Genomic DNA, 17483 nt, shown 5'->3' with positions numbered 1-17483 from the left:
TATATACAACATGAAAATTACCACTTAACCATTTTTACATATAGAATTAAGTGCAACTAATTATATTCACAACTTTGCACAGTTACTAACATGATCAATTTCAAAAACTTTTCCATTTTCCTACAACAAAACCCTGTAACTGTACACAATAATGCCTTTCTCCCACTTCTCAGCTCCCAGTATCACCTATTACACCTTGTGTCTCTATGAATTTGCCTATCCTAGGTACCTCATATAAGTGGCATCATACAATATTTGTCTTTTCGTGTCTGAGCATAATGTCTTCAAGAATCATCCATGTTGTAGCCTGTGTCGGAAACTCATTAGTTTTTATGACTGAATAATATTCTATTCTATTAATAATGATGTCTAATAATATCTAATAATATTCTATTCTATTGTATGTATAAACCACATTTTGTTTATTCATTTGTTAATGGATGCTTAGGTTGTTTCCACTCTTTGGCTATTGTGAATAATTTTGCTATGAACATTGGCACACAAGTATCTGTTTGAGTCTGTTTTCAATTCTTTTGGGTAGATACCTAGGAGCGGAATTGCTGGATCACACAGTAATTCTATCGTTAGCTTTTTGAGGAACCACCAACCTGTTTTCCACAGTAGCTATACCATTGTACATTCCCACCAGCGATGCATGAGGGTTCCAGTTTCTCCACTTCCTCTCCAATACTTGTTATTTTTAAAAATCATAGCTATCCTAGTGTCTTAGATCCTTTGGGCTGCTATAACAAAATAGAATAAACTGGGTATCTTATAAACAATAGAAATGTGTTGCTCTCCGTTCTGAAGGCCTGGAAGGAGTTACAACTTTTTAAAAAAATGCAATACTACTGGCTTTTATATTTGTCCATGTATTTACCTTTCCTGGAGGTTGTTATTTCTTCATTTGACTTTGAGGCACTGCCTAGTGTCTCATCATATCAATCTAAAGGATTGTCTTTGACATTTCTTTTCTGTGAAGCAGAGCTAGTGGTCACAAACACCTTCAACTTTTGTTTATCTGGGAATGTCTTAATTTCTTCCTGATTTTTTTTTTTTTTGAGACAGAGTCTCGCTTTGTTGCCCAGGCTAGAGTGAGTGCCGTGGCGTCAGCCTAGCTCACAGCAACCTCCAACTCCTGGGCTCAAGCGATCCTCCTGCCTCAGCCTCCCGAGTAGCTGGGACTACAGGCATGCGCCACCATGCCCGGCTAATTTTTTCTATATATACTAGTTGGCCAATTCATTTCTTTCTATTTATAGTAGAGACAGGGTCTCGCTCTTGCTCAGGCTGGTTTTGAACTCCTGACCTCGAGCAATCCGCCCGCCTCGGCCTCCCAGAGTGCTAGGATTACAGGTGTGAGCCGCCCCGCCCGGCCTCTTCCTGATCTTTGAAGGACAGTTTTGAAAGATATAGAATGCTTGGTTGACAGTTTTTTTCCTTTCAGCAATTTAAATATGTCATCACACTGTCTTCTGGCCTTCATGATTTTTGATGAGAAACCAGCTGTAATTATTACAGTAATAATATTATTATTTTCAAAACACATCTAGTTTGTCTGGATCACCTGTTAATATTATTGAGGATTCTTAGTATGTGATGAATCACTTCTCTTGCTGCTCTCTAGATTTTCACTTTGGTATTGGGGTCTTGCTATGTTGTCCAGGCTGGATTCAAACTCCTAGGCTCAAGCAATCCTCCTGCCTCAGTCTCCCAAAGTGCTGGGATGACAGGTGCAATCCCAGGCCTCCTTTCCAAGAAGTTTGGCGACACCTAGAGGACTGAGGGAGGTTTTGTCCCCACCAAAAAAGGAGAAAAGCGTGTTCCTTGGAAGTCTTAGCTGCTCCTTCAGGGCGGACTCCAGAGCCTCCTATCTTGCAGGGCTGAGCACCGTGGCCAGGCTTGCTCTCCTTCCCGGGCTCTGGGGGCAGTAGTGCCAGGAGGGTCCCGGGCTCAACGTGCGGGAGATGAGCTAACCCAGAGGGAGACGGAGGAAGGGCGTGTTCTGTGTTCCGTCAGCCTGTGGCCAAAGCCACCTGGTGCATCCAGCCCGGTGAGAAACCCAGAGATCTGCCTATTCCCTGATTCCTGACTACAGAGTGGCCGAGAAAATATGCGCTTTTGCATTTCTGAACAAGGCTAAAGTAAAAAAGAGAGAAAGTTATAATTTTAAATATTAAAAGAAAAAATAAAATAAAATAAAATAAAGAGAATATGCATTTGTGTTGTTTTATACCACTACATTTTGTAGAAATTTGTTTAATAGCCATGGGATATGAATATACATGCACCCAGAAGTAATGTTTTTAAAAATGTTAGATGAAGAAAATGATAAAACTTTACTGAAAGACATTTTATTTATTTATTTTTCTTTTCTTTTCTTTTCCTCCTTTCTTCTTTCTTTCTTTCTTTCTTTCTTTCTTCTTTCTTTCTTTCTCTTTTCTTTTCCTTTCTTTCTTTCTTTCTTTCTTTCTTTCTTTCTTTCTTTCTTTCTTTCTTTCTTTCTTTCTTTCTTTCTTTCCTTCTTTCTTTCTCTTTCTCTCTCTTTCTTTCTTCCGACAGGGTCTTGCTCTGTCACCCAGACTGGAGTGCAGTGGCATCATCATAGCTCACTGCAGCCTCAAACTAGTGAGCTTCAGTGATCCTCCTGCCTCAGCCTCCTGAGTAGCTGGGACTGCAGGTGTGCAGTGTCACCACATCCAGTTAATTTTTTCTTTTTGTATATGTTGTTCAGGCTGGTCTCCAACTCCTGGCCTCGGTGATCCTCCTGCCCCAGCCTCCCAAAGCGCTGGGATTACAAGCGTGAGCTCTACGTAGCTTTTAGAAGCCTTTGTTTTCTGCTCTGTGAAAATGGGGACAGTGACAGGGCATCCCTCCAAGGGACGCTGTGATGGAGAAATGAGGTTGTGCATGTCTACCCACCACCATCTCAGGCACATCAAAAATGCAACTGTTCTTGCCTTCTTTCGACAGATACGGCACACCCGCGCTGTGCCAGGCATTGATGGGGGACCTGGGGCTAGATCAGAAAATGTAATAGGCGAATTCCTCTCTTCTTGGAGCTAACATTCTAGTGGGGCATGAGGGAAGACAGACCCCATACTAAACATAATAAGCATAATTTAAAAAGTAAGCTGTAGGCCGGGCATGGTGGCTCACACCTGTAATCCTAGCACTCTGGGAGGCCAGGGTGGGAGGATTGATTGAAGTCAGGAGTTTGAGACCAGCCTGAGCAAGAGTGAGGCCCTGTCTCTATAAAAAGTAGAAAATTTCGCTGGGCATGGTGGCATGTGCCTATAGTCCCAGCTACTTGGGACTCTTCCCAAATTAATTCAGAAATTAATCACAAACCACACCAAAATTCCAGATCAATTTCTTTGAGGACCTTAGCAAATTTATTCTAAAATACTGTATTTATTTATTTATTTGAGACAAGGTCTCTCTCTGTTGCCCAGGCTGGAGTGCAGTGGCATCATCATAGCTCACTGCAGCCTCCAACTCCTGGGCTCAAGCGATCCTCCTGCCTCAGCCTCCCAAAGTGCTCGCCTGCCTACAAATCCTTCAATCATGCATGGATCCATAGACAATATATTGGGTTGCTTTGCACATCTGGAATCTTTACAAAAATGTCACCACGTGGTCTCTGTCTTCTGGCAATTTTTGTCCTCTCCACATTATAATTATGAGATATGTCTCTTTAGTACTGATGTGTCATTTAAAAAACAAAACCATAGGCCGGGCGTGGTGGCTCACGCCTGTAATCCTAGCACTCTGGGAGGCCGAGTCGGGCGGATTGCTCGAGGTTGGGAGTTCGAAACCATCCTGAGCGAGACCCCATCTCTACTAAAAAAAATAGAAAGAAATTAATTGACCAACTAAAAATATATATATACAAAAAATTAGCCGGGCGTGGTGGCGCATGCCTGTAGTCCCAGCTACTCGGGAGGCTGAGACAGGAGGATCGCTTGAGCCCAGGAGTTGGAGGTTGCTGTGAGCTAGGCTGACGCCACGGCACTCACTCTAGCTAGGGCAACAAAAGTGAGACTCTGTCTCAAAAAAAAAAAAAAAAAAAAAAACCATAAACATGGGAAGACAAGTGCTTAGTAAACAAAAAATAGGATAAAGCTTCCTTAATTTGAGATGGGGCCATTTCTAGGATACTACAGAAATGTCTTAGTGAATAGTGAAATATGAGGACCATTTTTTGGTAAAATCAATGGTAAAAGAATGAGCCCGGGCATGGTGGCTCACGCCTGTAATCCTAGCACTCCTGGTGGCCAAGGCGGGCGGATCATTTGAGCTAAGGAGTTCAAGACCAGCCTGGGCAAGAGTGAGACCCCGTCTCTGCTAAAAATAGAAAGAAATTAGCTGGACAACTAAAAATATATACAGAAAAAAATTAGCCGGGCGTGGTGGCACATGCCTTTAGTCCCGGCTACTCGGGAGGCTGAGGCAGGAGGATCTCTTGAGCCCAGGAGTTGAGGTTGCTGTGAGCGAGGCTGACGCCATGACACTCTAGCCCAGGCAACAGAGTGAGACTCTGTCTCAAAAAAAAGAAAAAAGAATGAAAGGAAGATTGTGTGATGTGTAGTGGGTTGAATTGCATCTCCCCAAAAAAGGTTTGTTGAAGCCCTAACCTCTGGAACCTGTGACCTTATTTGGTCACCTTATTTGGTCAACCGGCCTCCGTAGTTCGTTCTTACAATTTTATGGCACCTCAGCATCCAGTCCGAATACGAGCTGCACCTTCTCCTGCCAGAAGCGGGGCTCCTCCACTGCCCAGTTTCCAGTTCCCCACCTCCTCTCAGTTGCTCAGCAGGGTCGACCCGGGTATCTGCTCCATACAACTTCCTCCTGGGGACCCCTCCCTGGACACAGGCTCCGTGACTGGCCTGCCGCCCCTGCCATCCTGCTCCAACAGAGAAGATGCGTCCCACCGACCGCCTCTCTGTCGCAGCGTGACCTCCTGGAACCCGTGCCTGCTGAAATCTGCCCTGCAGGACATCTCTTTCGGTAAAGCCATGGACCCCAGTAAAGGCATTGCTCACGGGCCTCTCTCTGTCTCTTTTTCTCCCCTGTCCCCTCAAGTGCTCCCTGAGCTCCCCGCGTGGCCTCTGGACTTGCCTTGTACCTCCCAGGACCCGTAAGTAATAAAACCTTCATTTCCCTCTTCTGTCTCTCCTCATCACGGAAGGGCGCTCTCCGTCCTAAAGATCCCAAATTAAAACCAATGCCACCCCAATAACAACCCCAAAGAGATTTTTTGATAGTTATTTTTTATTGTGATAAAATACACATAACATAAAATTTACCATTATAACCACTTTTAAGCATAGGATGCAGTGGCATTAAGTACATTGACATTGTTGTGCTAACACCACCACCGTCCACCTTCAGAATGTACCACTTCCTGAACTGAAGCTCTGTCCCTATGAAACGCTACTTCCTCATTTATTTCTCTCCTCATCCTTCTTTCTTTCTTCATCATCTTCTTCTTCTTCTTTTTTTTTTTGTAGAGATGGGGGGGTCTCACTCTTGCTCAGGCTGGTCTCGAACTCCTGAGCTCGAGCGATCCTCCTGCTTCAGCCTTCAGAGTGCTAGGATTACAGGCGTGAGCCACCGCACCCGGCCTCCCATTCTACTTTCTTTTCCTATGAATTTCTCTAGATGCCTCATAGAAATGGAATCCTCTGCAGCCACCCCCAACCAGGAACGAGTTTCAAGGAAGACAATTCGTTCATGGACCAGGAATGGGGGGAGGGAATGGTTTTGGGGATGATTCAAGCGCATTGCATTTATCGTGCAGCCAGACCTCTCTGCTAACGACGATCAGCATTTGCAGCCGCTCCTCAGCGCTAGCATCACCGCCTGGGCTCCACCTCGGATCCTCGGGCGTTAGATTCTCATAACGAGCCGCAACCCAGATCCACGCACGCGCAGTTTACAGTAGGGTCCGCGCTCCTATGAGGATCTAACGCCGCCGCCGATCTGACAGGGGGCGGAGCTTATGCGGTGATGCGAGTGACGGGGAGCGGCTGTAAATACAGGTGAAGCTTCGCTCTCTCGCCTGCCGCTCACCTCCTGCTGTGTCGCCGGTTCCTAACAGGCCACGGACCAGCACTGGTAAATGGCCCGGGGGTTGGGGACTGCCGCTGTATAGGGTTTTTGAGTCTTCTTCAAACTTTATTTACTTATTTATTTATTTGAGACAGAGTCTCGCTTTGTTGCCCAGGCTAGAATGAGTGCCATGGCGTCAGCCTAGCTCACAGCAACCTCAAACTCCTGGGCTCAAGTGATCCTCCTGCCTCAGCCTCCCGAGTAGCTGGGACTACAGGCATGCGCCACCATGCCCGGCTAATTTTTTTCTCTACATGTTTTTAGTTGTCCAGCTAATTTCTTTCTATTTTTAGTAGAGACAGGGTCTCGCTCTTGCTCAGGCTGGTTTCGAACTCCTGACCTCGAGCAATCCGCCCGCCTCGGCCTCCCAGAGTGCTAGGATTACAGGCGTGAGCCACCTCGCCCGGCCTTCAAACTTTATTTTGAAAGAGATTTAGCTTTACAGGTGAGTTGCAGAGGCCGCACAGAGATTTCTGTATGTCCTTTAACCAGCTTCCTGTAGTTCCAACGTCTTGAATCACCAATGCACATGTCCCCAAATGAGGGAATTGATATTGGTGCAATACCAGCTTTTCCATATGTGTCCTTTCACCGTCGTGGGATCCCATGTTGCATGCAGTCAGTGCCAGAGTTTGCCAGGGCACCACTGGCCGAGGCACTCGAAGGACAGAAATAAATGTATTCTCTCTCTCCCAACCTCTCTAGAGGTTGGGAGCCCAAGACCAAAGCGTGGGCAGGGTTGGTTTCTTCGGGGCTTCTGGCCTAGGCTTGTAGACGGCCACCTGTGTCTACAAGTGTCTCCCCGTGTCTTCTCCCCATCTTCCCTCTGCGGGTGTCTGTGCCCACGTTTCTCCATTTTGTGAGGACACCAGTCCCATTGGATCAGCACCCATCTCAGGACCTCACTGTAACCTCATCACCTCTTCAAAAACCCTATTTCCAAATATGGGCCCATCCTGAAGTCTCGGGGCTTAGGACTTCAATGGGTGAATTTTGGGGGGACACACTTCAGTTGCTACCAGTCATCCTTAGTCTGGGGAACTTGAATTTTCCCCTCGCAGTAGCTACTTGGACTTAGCGCCAGAATCCCAGACTTAAAGGGCTCCGTCCCACAAGATTGGGGTGAGGGATGGGGACTGGCCTTCCGGGGCCCGGGGTGGTGTGAGGTGGGGACTGCACTCCTGGGTCCACACGTGAATTGTGGGGAGAACACAGTTCAGTTCGTATCAGTCGTCATGTCTCCTTGGTCTGGGGGATTGCATTTATCGCTCACTCTGGCTGTTTGGGGTTCAACCCAGAATCCCACAGGTGACAGGGCTCTGTCCCATAAGACAGGACCTGCTGCAGATGCCAGCTGCACAGGGGTGCCAGGGCCACTTGCGTTTCTACCTGGCTGATGACAAACTGAGGGTTCCCTCCACCCCCTCTCAGGTTCAGGAACTTGCCAGAATGACCCACAGAACTCAGGACAACTGTTTGTCTGCGTGTGTCAATTCATTATAAAGGATGCAACTCAGGAACAGTCAAACAGAAGAGATGCAGGAACAACAACAAAATAGATAGGTGTGGGGGGGTGTTGGGGGTGCCATGCTATCTATGGGTGTCACTGGGTAACTGGGCATTTCATTCCCTGGCGCTCCCAGCTGCAAGATGCCTTCTTGTAGCAGCAAGTGCTCGGTCAAAGGCGCGCAGGACATGGCAGGTGGAAGGGGAGCGGAAGGAAGGGGTGAAGCCCGGGGGCATGGCAGGTACACATGGCCACTCAAACGTTCTGATCTTGGAGAGAAGACAGAGTCGATGGCCGGAGCACACCCGCCCTGCGTGTGCCCACACCAGGCCACTGCGAAAGCTCCCGGGATGGGCAGGAAGCACGACCTCTGACCCAGGAGGACCCCCAGGCATCGGAGGAGGGACAGAAGGGGACCCGGGCCCACGGGGGACGAGGAATCTTGCAGAGAGCAGACCCAGGGCGTTGTTAAGGTCTGGGGGCGGGGAGAAGGCACCCTGCCCCAAGAGTGGGGGACGTTCTGCTATTGAGCAGACAGGGTTGGGGCAGCGGTGGAGGCGGGAACCCGCCCTTGCTCGCTGGGGCAGGAGGCCGCAGACATTTTGCAGATCCAGAATCTGGCAGCATTGCATTTCTGGTCATTCCAGCCACTGTCTATAAGCTCCACACAGTCTTCGTTCTTGAAGTTGCCTGGCTGATTCTGCTGCCAGTGCTTGGTGAAGCTGCAAGCGCGGGCGGGGCGTGAGCGTCCGTCCTCGCCCCTCTACAGGAGCGGCGCTTCCACCTGCTGGGAACCTGGTGCTTCCGCACCTGCCTGCGTCCCTCTGCCGCACAGCCTTTGCCCTGGACAACCCATAGTATGCCCCAGACACGGTGCCTCGGCCTCCTGCCCCCTGTGGTGCCCCTGCTGGGGAGCAGTCCTTGTCCCGCAGTGGGGTGACTTTCACACACGCACCAGCCAAGCCGGAGCCCCCACCCAGCCCCTCCCTTCCTGGGCTCTCCAGTGCGGGCCCCTGTCCCCTGTCCTGATCACCCCGGGGCCAGGTGCCAGACAGCTGGGGCAGCCCCTGCGCCCAGGGCCGGGGACACCCCTGCAACTGCCCCTCTAAGGCTGCTCGCCCTGCCCCGCCCCAGCCTCCCCGCGGAGCCCCACTGCCCGGCGGTCCCTGGGCCTCAGGAGCCGCCCCGGGACCCACCCAGGTGGGGTGGGAGCTCGCGTTTGGGATCTGGGAGTGGGACCAGGTATCTTCACAACGGCAGCTGGCTCTGAGCCCTTGGCCTCACTCGACCTCCCACTGCGATTCGGACACGATACTTGAAACACCCGCCCGGCGCCACGCTCCTGCTTCAGCCCTGACGGTGGGACTTTGCAGCGACGTGGACGTCGCTGTCTGGGCGTGAGTGTGAGACCACCTTCCTCTGACAGTCGGGCGCTGAGACGGCCCGCCCGCTGAGGGGTCAGGCAGGGGGGCGGGATCCCCAGGGAAAGCTCTAGAACCCCCGCCCGTCCCCCACAGGTGTCCCCTGCTGCCGGGTCTACCTGGGCGGAAGAGGCGAGCCGTCCACCCACTGCCACGAGCCTTCCTGGGTCATGTCTGACATCCCGATCCAGGATACGCGGTTCCTCCAAGAACTCTGCAGCTGTAGAAAGTTCTGGGAGGGGACGGGGGGGACACAGGGGGAGTCAGAGGGGAGCTCCGCTTCCCATTGGCCAGGCTCCGTGCCTGCCCACCTCTTGGCAGGAAGTTCTGCTTTCAGTCTAACCTTCAGCCTCTAGTCTACCGGGTCGGGGGCCCCCACATGTCCGAGTCCCTCTCACATCTGCGTCCCATGCACATGGGTTCTGACTGACACGCCTACCTGCCCCGCTGGCCTCTCACACACACGCGGAAATACAGTATTTTCTTGTGTTTTGCGTGAATTCACTCATGACGGGCTTTAATGTTCTGGAGACAGAGCGTGCCAGTCGGTGACTGGGGGTCAAGCACGTCTCTTTTCAGCTGCGCAGTGAGCGAGGTCACATCAGTCACTTGAAATCAGCCACGGTGGGAATGTTTACACCAGGGAAATTGGCAAGCCCTACACCTGACGACTTACTCCCCCAGAGAGCTGCCTGTTGGGGGTGTGCAGCACGCCGCTGGGCTTACATGCCTGTGCCGTGCGCCCCAAGCACTCACAGGTGTTCAGAATCTGTCCCTCCTTGCGAGGTGCTTGGGACCCCCTGTGTGTACCCTTCTCCTCCTGCCTTTCCAAGTGAACAAGCAGCCCCACTGCCGGACAGGCCTCTCTGAGCACCTGCGGCCACGCTGGCCAGTGGCCCCCTGCATGCCCCAGGCCAGGACGGGGCCTTCAGGTGTACCTGCTCCTCATCGCCTTTGATGACCACCAGCTGGGCCCCCACGTCCTGGCAGGCGCTGATGGAGTCGTGCCAGTTCCGTTGGGAGTTGGAGAAGAAGTAACAGTTTCCTTGGAAGAATGTCCAGTCCCAGGGACAGGGGCAGCACAGGTGGTCTGTTGGGGCAGGTGGCCATGGCTGGGACCCAGATCTGCATGCCCAAAGTCTGGCACCTGCCACCCTTCAAGCCCTTGGGGGTCGGGGCCCTTCCCTGACTGCCCATGCTGGGTGGGACATCCCCCCTCCACATCCTGAGACGTTCCCATTCCTAGGAGAACCCAGGAGTCCTGGCCCCCTCACCTCCAGACTGGGACAAGTAGGGCATTTGCAGCTCAGGCCGGCAGCCAGGAGACTGGCTTAACTGAGTGCCTACTGTATACCTGCTCCCTGTGAACACCAACTGCAATTGTGCCCATTACCCTTTGTTCCCATTTCACAGATGTGGAAACTGAGGCTCAGAGAGGGTTGGTGACATTAGCAAAGTCACAGCCCATGGAGGCCCAGTCAGGCCCTAGGACTCCTGGTGACTTGTCACTCACCGACTGCAGCCTTCAGCTGGGTCAGCTCCTGGTAGATCTTCTCTTGCCCGGATCTGTCTGGCAACTCACGGACTGCAGCCTTCAGCTGGGTCAGCTCCTGGTAGATCTTCTCCTGCCTGGATCTCTCTGGAAACTCACGGGCTGCAGCCTGCAGCTGGGTCAGCTCCTGGTAGATCTTCTCCTGCCTGGATCGCTGCTGCCCCAGGGAGTTGGGGAGCTTGGAGACTGTGCCAGGAAAAAAAGGAACTGCAATTATTAAGCACCTACTGTGTGCCATGCCCTGCTCTGGGCCTCCAGGGCCATGTATTCTGAGACCCAAGGTCTTGGTTAATCCCCTTTGAAATTGAGGAAGACTGACACCCTGAGAGGGTGGCCCAGAAAGGCAAGGGGAGCCAGGTCCTTCCTCCTCCTCCTTCTCCTCCTTCCTCCCCTCCCCTCCCCCGAGTGGGAGGGGCCATGGCAGAGACCCCTGGAAAGCCCAGGGACCCGATGCCTGCTTTCAGCCCCACGTTCCTTGTGTACCTGCCACCTCTGAAGGGCCAGGTCTACAAGCCCGAGACCCACAAACCTGCCGCTGACCTTGGACAAAGATGGTCACCAGGAGTCCAGTGAGGACCATGAAGTAGAGGAGCAGCAGCACCCAGGGGCTGCGGCCCAGACACCCTGCAGGGGGGAGGAGGCTTGGCCTAGCACGCCAGTGTCCCCATCTCAGCCTGGCCCTGAGACAACCTAGCCCCATCCCCCACTCCCCCAAGACCCAGGACTCCAGACCCCTTCCCCCACTCCCCCAGGACCCAGGACTGCAGTCCCCACGTCCAGGGACCCCAGACTCCACCCCCACCTGCCAGCCCCCTGGAGTCTGTGAGGCTCTTCCATCCTCCCTGCTCCCCGGACCTTCTCTACCTGCTGAGCTCTTCGGGCCACAAATCCGTCGGAATCCTAAGTCTCTTGCAAAAAATCTGATGAAGCCGGTTCTCAGCTCTTCCTCCTCTGTATGAACAGACATCAACTCAGAGCCTGGGCACGCTGAGGCCAGAGCTGGCCACCCCCTGGGTCCCATCCCCTGGATCCCAGAGTCCCACCCCAGCCTCACCCAGGAGACCCAGCTGCTGGGAGTCACTCATGTCCCCGCACTGTCCCCTCAGTGTTCAAGATTCCTGGGGAGCATGGCCTTCATTCCCCGCCCCACCATCCATACACCTTAAATCTACTCCCATTGAGGAAGAGAAACAGGGAAGTGGTGGGTACGTGTGACTCGGAAAGTGGAAGGGGTCAGAGAATTGGCCAGACCCCATAGGAGTTTCAGGGAGGCCGGGAGGGGTGGCCTGGGGTTAAGAGGGAGAAGGACTGGTCCACCCATGGCATGGTTGAGCTGGGGGACATTGTCGGGGAAATCCAATAACTTGTAACCAAAAGCTACTTTGTTATGCCCCCTCCCCTTGGGGCGGGGTGGGCCGGCACCTGTGCTAGGATTACGGGCATGAGCCACCGCACCCCGGGTTTCCTGGAACCACCACCCCTCTGACCTTTGGGCTTTGCTGCCTTGGTGTGCTGAATCATTATTGCTTTTGCCTCTCCTAGTGGGCCCTTCGATAACTGCTTTATGAACTCATTCATTTAATCTTCGTTATATGCAGTAGGTCACACATACTGCATTTTAAAGAATGGGGAAACTGGCCAGGCGCGGTGGCTCACACCTGTAATCCTAGCACTCTGGGAGGCCGAGGCGGGAGGATTGCTCGAGGTCAGGAGTTCGAAACCAGCCTGAGCAAGAGCGAGACCCCGTGTCTACTATAAACAGAAAGAAATTAATTGGCCAACTAATATATACAGAAAAAATCAGCCGGGCATGGTGGCACATGCCTGTAGTCCCAGCTACTCGGGAGGCTGAGGCAGGAGGATCACTTGAGCCCAGGAGTTTGAGGTTGCTGTGAGCTAGGCTGACGCCACGGCACTCACTCTAGCCTGGGCAACAAAGCGAGACTCTGTCTCAAAAAATAAAATAAAATAAAATAAAAGGGGGTGGGAAACTGAGGCACTCTGAGGTTAGGGAACCGGCTCAAGGTCACACGGATGGTAAGTGGTAGAGCTGGGATTTGAACCCACACAGTCCTCCTCCACAGTCTACACTGTGAACCAAAGAGAGTCACATAGTATCAAGCAGGAAACGAAAAGACTAATAGCAGCTTTATTTAGAACAGTTCCAAATTGGAATAACCCAGCAGCTGAATGAAAGGGCGGAATACTATACAGCAATGAAAACCACACTGATACCTGCCACAACACGGATGAACCTCACAAGAGAGTGAAATAACCGAGACAGAACGAGTACATTCTGTTAGATTCAATTTTAAATGAATTTCAAGAACTGACAGACCTAACCTTTGAAGCAGATTCAAAATGAAAGTTGTCTGGAAGGGGCTGTTGTTGATTGACGAGGGGTTTTCTATGTGCTGGAAATATTCTGCATTTTAAACTGAGAGGTCTGCATTGTACTGTATATGTGTTATATCTCAATTTTCTTTTTTCTTTTTTCTTTTTTTTTTAGATGAGGTCTCTCTGTGTTTCCCAGGCTAGAGTGCTATTGCATCATTATAGCTCACAGCAACCTCTAACTCCTGGGCTCAAGCAATCCTCCTGCCTCAGCCTTCCAAGTAGTTGGGATTACAGGTGCGTGCCACCATATCCAGCTAATTTTTCTGTGTTTTGTCAAGATGGGAGTCTCACTATGTTGCCCAATCTTGTCTTATTTTATTTATTTAATTTTTAGAGATGGGGTCCTGCTATGTTGCCCAGGCTGTCGTGCAGTGGCTATTCACAGGCACGATCCCACTACTGAGCCCAATCTTGTCTTGAATGCTTGATTCTCCAGCCTCGGCCTCCCAAAGTGCTGAGATTACAGGTGTGAGACATTGTACCTGGCCCCAAACCTGGTATTAAAATAGGCAAAAGTACAACTCAACAACAGAAAAACAAATAACCCAATTTGGCTGGGCAGAGTAGCTCACACCTATAACCTCAATACTGGGGGAGGCCAAGGCGGAGGATCACTTGAGGTCAGGAGTTTGAGACCAGTATGGGCAACATAGCAAGACCCCATTTCTTAAAAAAATAAAATAAAAACAAACAAAAAATTTTTTAAAAACCCTAATTTAAAAATGGGCAAAGGAATGGAACAGACATTTCTTCAAAGAAGATATACAAATGGCCAACAAGCACATGAAAAGATGCTCAATATGACTAGTCATTAAGGAAACGCAAATCAAAACCACAATAAGATACTACCTCACACCCATTAGCATGGCTACTACAAAAAATAATAAGATAACAAGTGATGGCAAGGATGTGGAGAAATTGGAACCCTTGTGCACTATTGGTGAGAATATAAAATGGTGCAGTTGCTATGAAAAATATTATGGCAGTTGTTTTTTTTTGAGACAGAGTCTCACTCTGTTGCCTGGGCTAGAGTGAGTGCCGTGGCATCAGCCTAGCTCACAGCAACCTCAAACTCCTGGGCTCAAGCAATCCTTCTGCCTCAGTCTCCCGAGTAGCTGGGACTACAGGTGTGCGCCACCATGCCCGGCTAATTTTTTTTCTATATATTTTTAATTGGCCAATTCATTTCTTTCTATTTTTAGTAGAGACGGGGGTCTCACTCTTGCTCAGGCTGGTTTCGAACTCCTGACCTTGAGCGATCCTCCTGCCCCGGCCTCCCAGAGTGCTAGGATGACAGGTGTGAGCCACCGTGACGGGCCATTATGGCAGTTTTTGAAAAAAATTAAAAATAAAATGACTATATGGTCCAACAATTGCACTTCCGGTTATACCCAAAAGAAATGAAAGCAAGAACTCAAAGAGATATTTGTACACTCGTATGTATAGCAGCACGATTCACAATAGCCCAAAGGCTGATACAACCCAAATGTCTACTGACAGAAGAATGTATCAACAAAATGTGATCTATCCACACAATGGAATATTATTCAGCCTTAAAGAAGGAAGGAAATTCTGACACATGCCACAGCACATAGAGGAACCTTAAGGATAGTATACTAAGTGTAATAAACCAGTCACCAAAAGACACATGATTCCATTCATATGGGGTGTGTAGAGTAGTCGAATTCATGTAGACAGAAAATAAAATAGACATATTTGATGTATCAAGGGTCACATACAACAGGATCTAATTCACAAATACACACACACCCTCATACACACACACACACACACTCCACACAACAATAGAATACACAAGTTTTTCAAGTGCCCATGGAACATTGAGCAAGGTAGATCATTGCTGGGCCATGAGACAAACCTCAACAAACTTAAGTGAGTTGAAATCATATACAGTCTGTTCTCTGATCATAATGGAATCAGACCAGAACTTGATAACAGGGATACAACAGAAAAATCTCTAACACTTGCATATTAGACAACGTAACTTCTAATTAATCCATAGGTCAAAGAATAAGTCTGAAAAAAAATTTTTTTTAAATATAGAACTGAATGAAAATAAAGAAATAAGCATGTCAAAATAGGGGGGGGGATACAGCTAAAGTGGTTCTAAGAGGGAAATTCATAGCACTAAATGCTTGCATTAGAAAAGTGGAAATATCTCAAATCAAGAATCTAAGTTTCTCAGTTCCTTGAGGTTCCATGCTGGAAGAAAGAAAAAAAAAAAAAAGAAAGAAAGAAAATATGTATATATATAAAAAAAGAATCTAAGTTTGTTCCTCAAGAAACTATAAAAAGAAGAGCAAAATAAACCCAAAGCAAGCACAAGGAAGAAAATAATAAAGATAAGAGCAAAAAATCATCAATGAAATTGAAATCAGGAAAGCAATAGAGAAAATCAATGGAACTGAAAGCCAACACCTTGCAAAATCAATAAAATTGATAAAACTTTTGCAACACTAACAAAAACAATAAGAAAGAAGACAAAATCAGCAATGTCAGGAATGAAACAGGATGCTATTACAGATCCAGTAGGCATGAAAAAGATAATAATGGAATACTATGAACAACTCGATAGTGGTTGTTCATTTGTAAATTAACAATTATCATATCGTCCATTGGACAATTTGGGAGGAATAAACCAATTCCTTGAAAAGCACAAACTGCCTAAACTTAACGAAAACGAAGTAGACACTCCTATAACCATTATACATAGTCTGATTACCATCAGAGAAATTTGAATTTGTTTATTTAAAAGCTCCTGAAAAAGAAATCTCCAAGTCTAAACGGTTTCGCTGGAAAATTCTGCCAAACACTTCAAGAAGGATTCACACCACGTTTATACGATCTCTTCCAGAAAATAGAACAGGAGGGAATCACCCTGGCACCAAAACCAAGCAAGAACAGGACAAAGGAGAAAACCACAGAGCAATGTCTCTCCTGAAGCTAGATGCAAAACTCCTTAACAGAAAATGGGCAGAATCCAGCAATGCGGAGAGTCTTGCCCTTCTACGTTGCCTCATCATCCATTGTGAATGTGAGTCTGACTCATACCGAGAGCAGGGCTGGGTCGCCCTTGAGACAGTTCCCCGTTCTGCACTGCCCTCCACTTCCCCATCCAGGCACCTGCCTTATACAACCGCCTCCTGGCGGCCACCTCCCGTCGTGGGGACAGCTAGATAGATGCAGCGCTGCAGCCCCGGCACCCAGCATGAACTGTGCGGATATGCCGGCGTGACCAGCTCTCTGTCGCAGCACGACCCCGTGCAACTCACGCCTGCTTTCTCTAAGCCCTCCAATTAGAACCCCCCAGGAAACAGCTGCTTGGGTGCCCCTTGGCCCCCAACAGGTCCCTGTCTCCCTGCCTGGGGCTCCTTGGCCTGCGTGTGCGTGTGTGTGTGTGTGTGTGTGTGTGTGTATGTGTGTGTGTGTGTGTGTGTGTTTCCTCTGGGCCTGCCATGTAGGACCCATAAGTAATAAGATCTTTATTTTTTTTTTTTTTGAGACAGAGTCTCGCTTTGTTGCCCAGGCTAGAGTGAGTGCCGTGGCGTCAGCCTAGCTCACAGCAACCTCAGACTCCTGGGCTCAAGCGATCCTCCTGCCTCAGCCTCCCGAGTAGCTGGGACTACAGGCACGCGCCACCATGCCCGGCTCATTTTTTCTATATATATTAGTTGGCCAATTAATTTCTTTCTGTTTATGGTAGACACGGGGTCTCGCTCTTGCTCAGGCTGGTTTTGAACTCCTGACCTCGAGCGATCCGCCCGCCTCGGCCTCCCAGAGAGCTAGGATTACAGGCGTGAGCCACCGCGCCTGGCCAGTAATAAGATCTTTATTTCCATTTCGTGTCTCCCCTAACACGGAAGGGGTACCCTCTATCTTAACCACTTCTGTACAGGCGTCGTCTACAGTCGACAGCCACAGATGAACGCACATAGCCAAGCGTCGACTTTAGTGTCAATAACAAAACCTCTACAACAGTGCTCCGGATCGAGGCAATACAACCCTTGTGCTGCATCAGAAAATCTCATGCGTTTTAGAGAGAGAGACATTTTCCAGCACCTTACAACAGTAATAAAACAAAAAGGAAAAACCCATTAAGAAGACGTATTGAGGCCGGGCGCGGTGGCTCACGCCTGTAATCCTAGCTCTCTGGGAGGCCGAGGCGGGCGGATTACTGGAGGTCAGGAGTTCGAAACCAGCCTGAGCAAGAGCGAGACCCCGTCTCTACTATAAATAGAAAGAAATTAATTGGCCAACTAATATATATATATATATATATATATATATATATATATATATATATATATATAAAATTAGCTGGGCATGGTGGCACATGCCTGTAGTCCCAGCTACTTGGGAGGCTGAGGCAGGAGGATTGCTTGAGCCCAGGAGTCTGAGATTGCTGTGAGCTAGGCTGACGCCACGGCACTCACTCTAGCCTAGACAACAGAGCGAGACTCTGTCTCAA

At 49.4% G+C, this 17483-nt stretch overlaps 1 protein-coding gene across 1 annotated transcript; it reads right to left on the bottom strand.

Annotated features, from left to right (window-relative positions):
* Nucleotides 1-7619: 7619 nt before the first annotated feature.
* On the bottom strand, nucleotides 7620-11682 carry LOC105885648 (CD209 antigen-like protein 2). The gene is made up of 7 exons (XM_075998387.1): nucleotides 11652-11682; nucleotides 11462-11548; nucleotides 11138-11221; nucleotides 10559-10783; nucleotides 9984-10135; nucleotides 9165-9277; nucleotides 7620-8346 (listed from the first exon to the last, which is right to left on the bottom strand). Exons 1-7 carry the CDS (start codon nucleotides 11680-11682, stop codon nucleotides 8148-8150), a joined length of 891 nt encoding a protein of 296 aa, XP_075854502.1. The 3' UTR covers nucleotides 7620-8147.
* Between the last annotated feature and the right edge of the window lie 5801 nt (nucleotides 11683-17483).

This window comes from Microcebus murinus, chromosome 27, assembly GCF_040939455.1.
Source record: "Microcebus murinus isolate Inina chromosome 27, M.murinus_Inina_mat1.0, whole genome shotgun sequence".
Taxonomy (NCBI): Eukaryota; Metazoa; Chordata; class Mammalia; order Primates; family Cheirogaleidae; genus Microcebus; species Microcebus murinus.
Note: the sequence above shows the minus strand (reverse complement) of the source record. Positions and strands in the feature narration are given on the sequence as shown.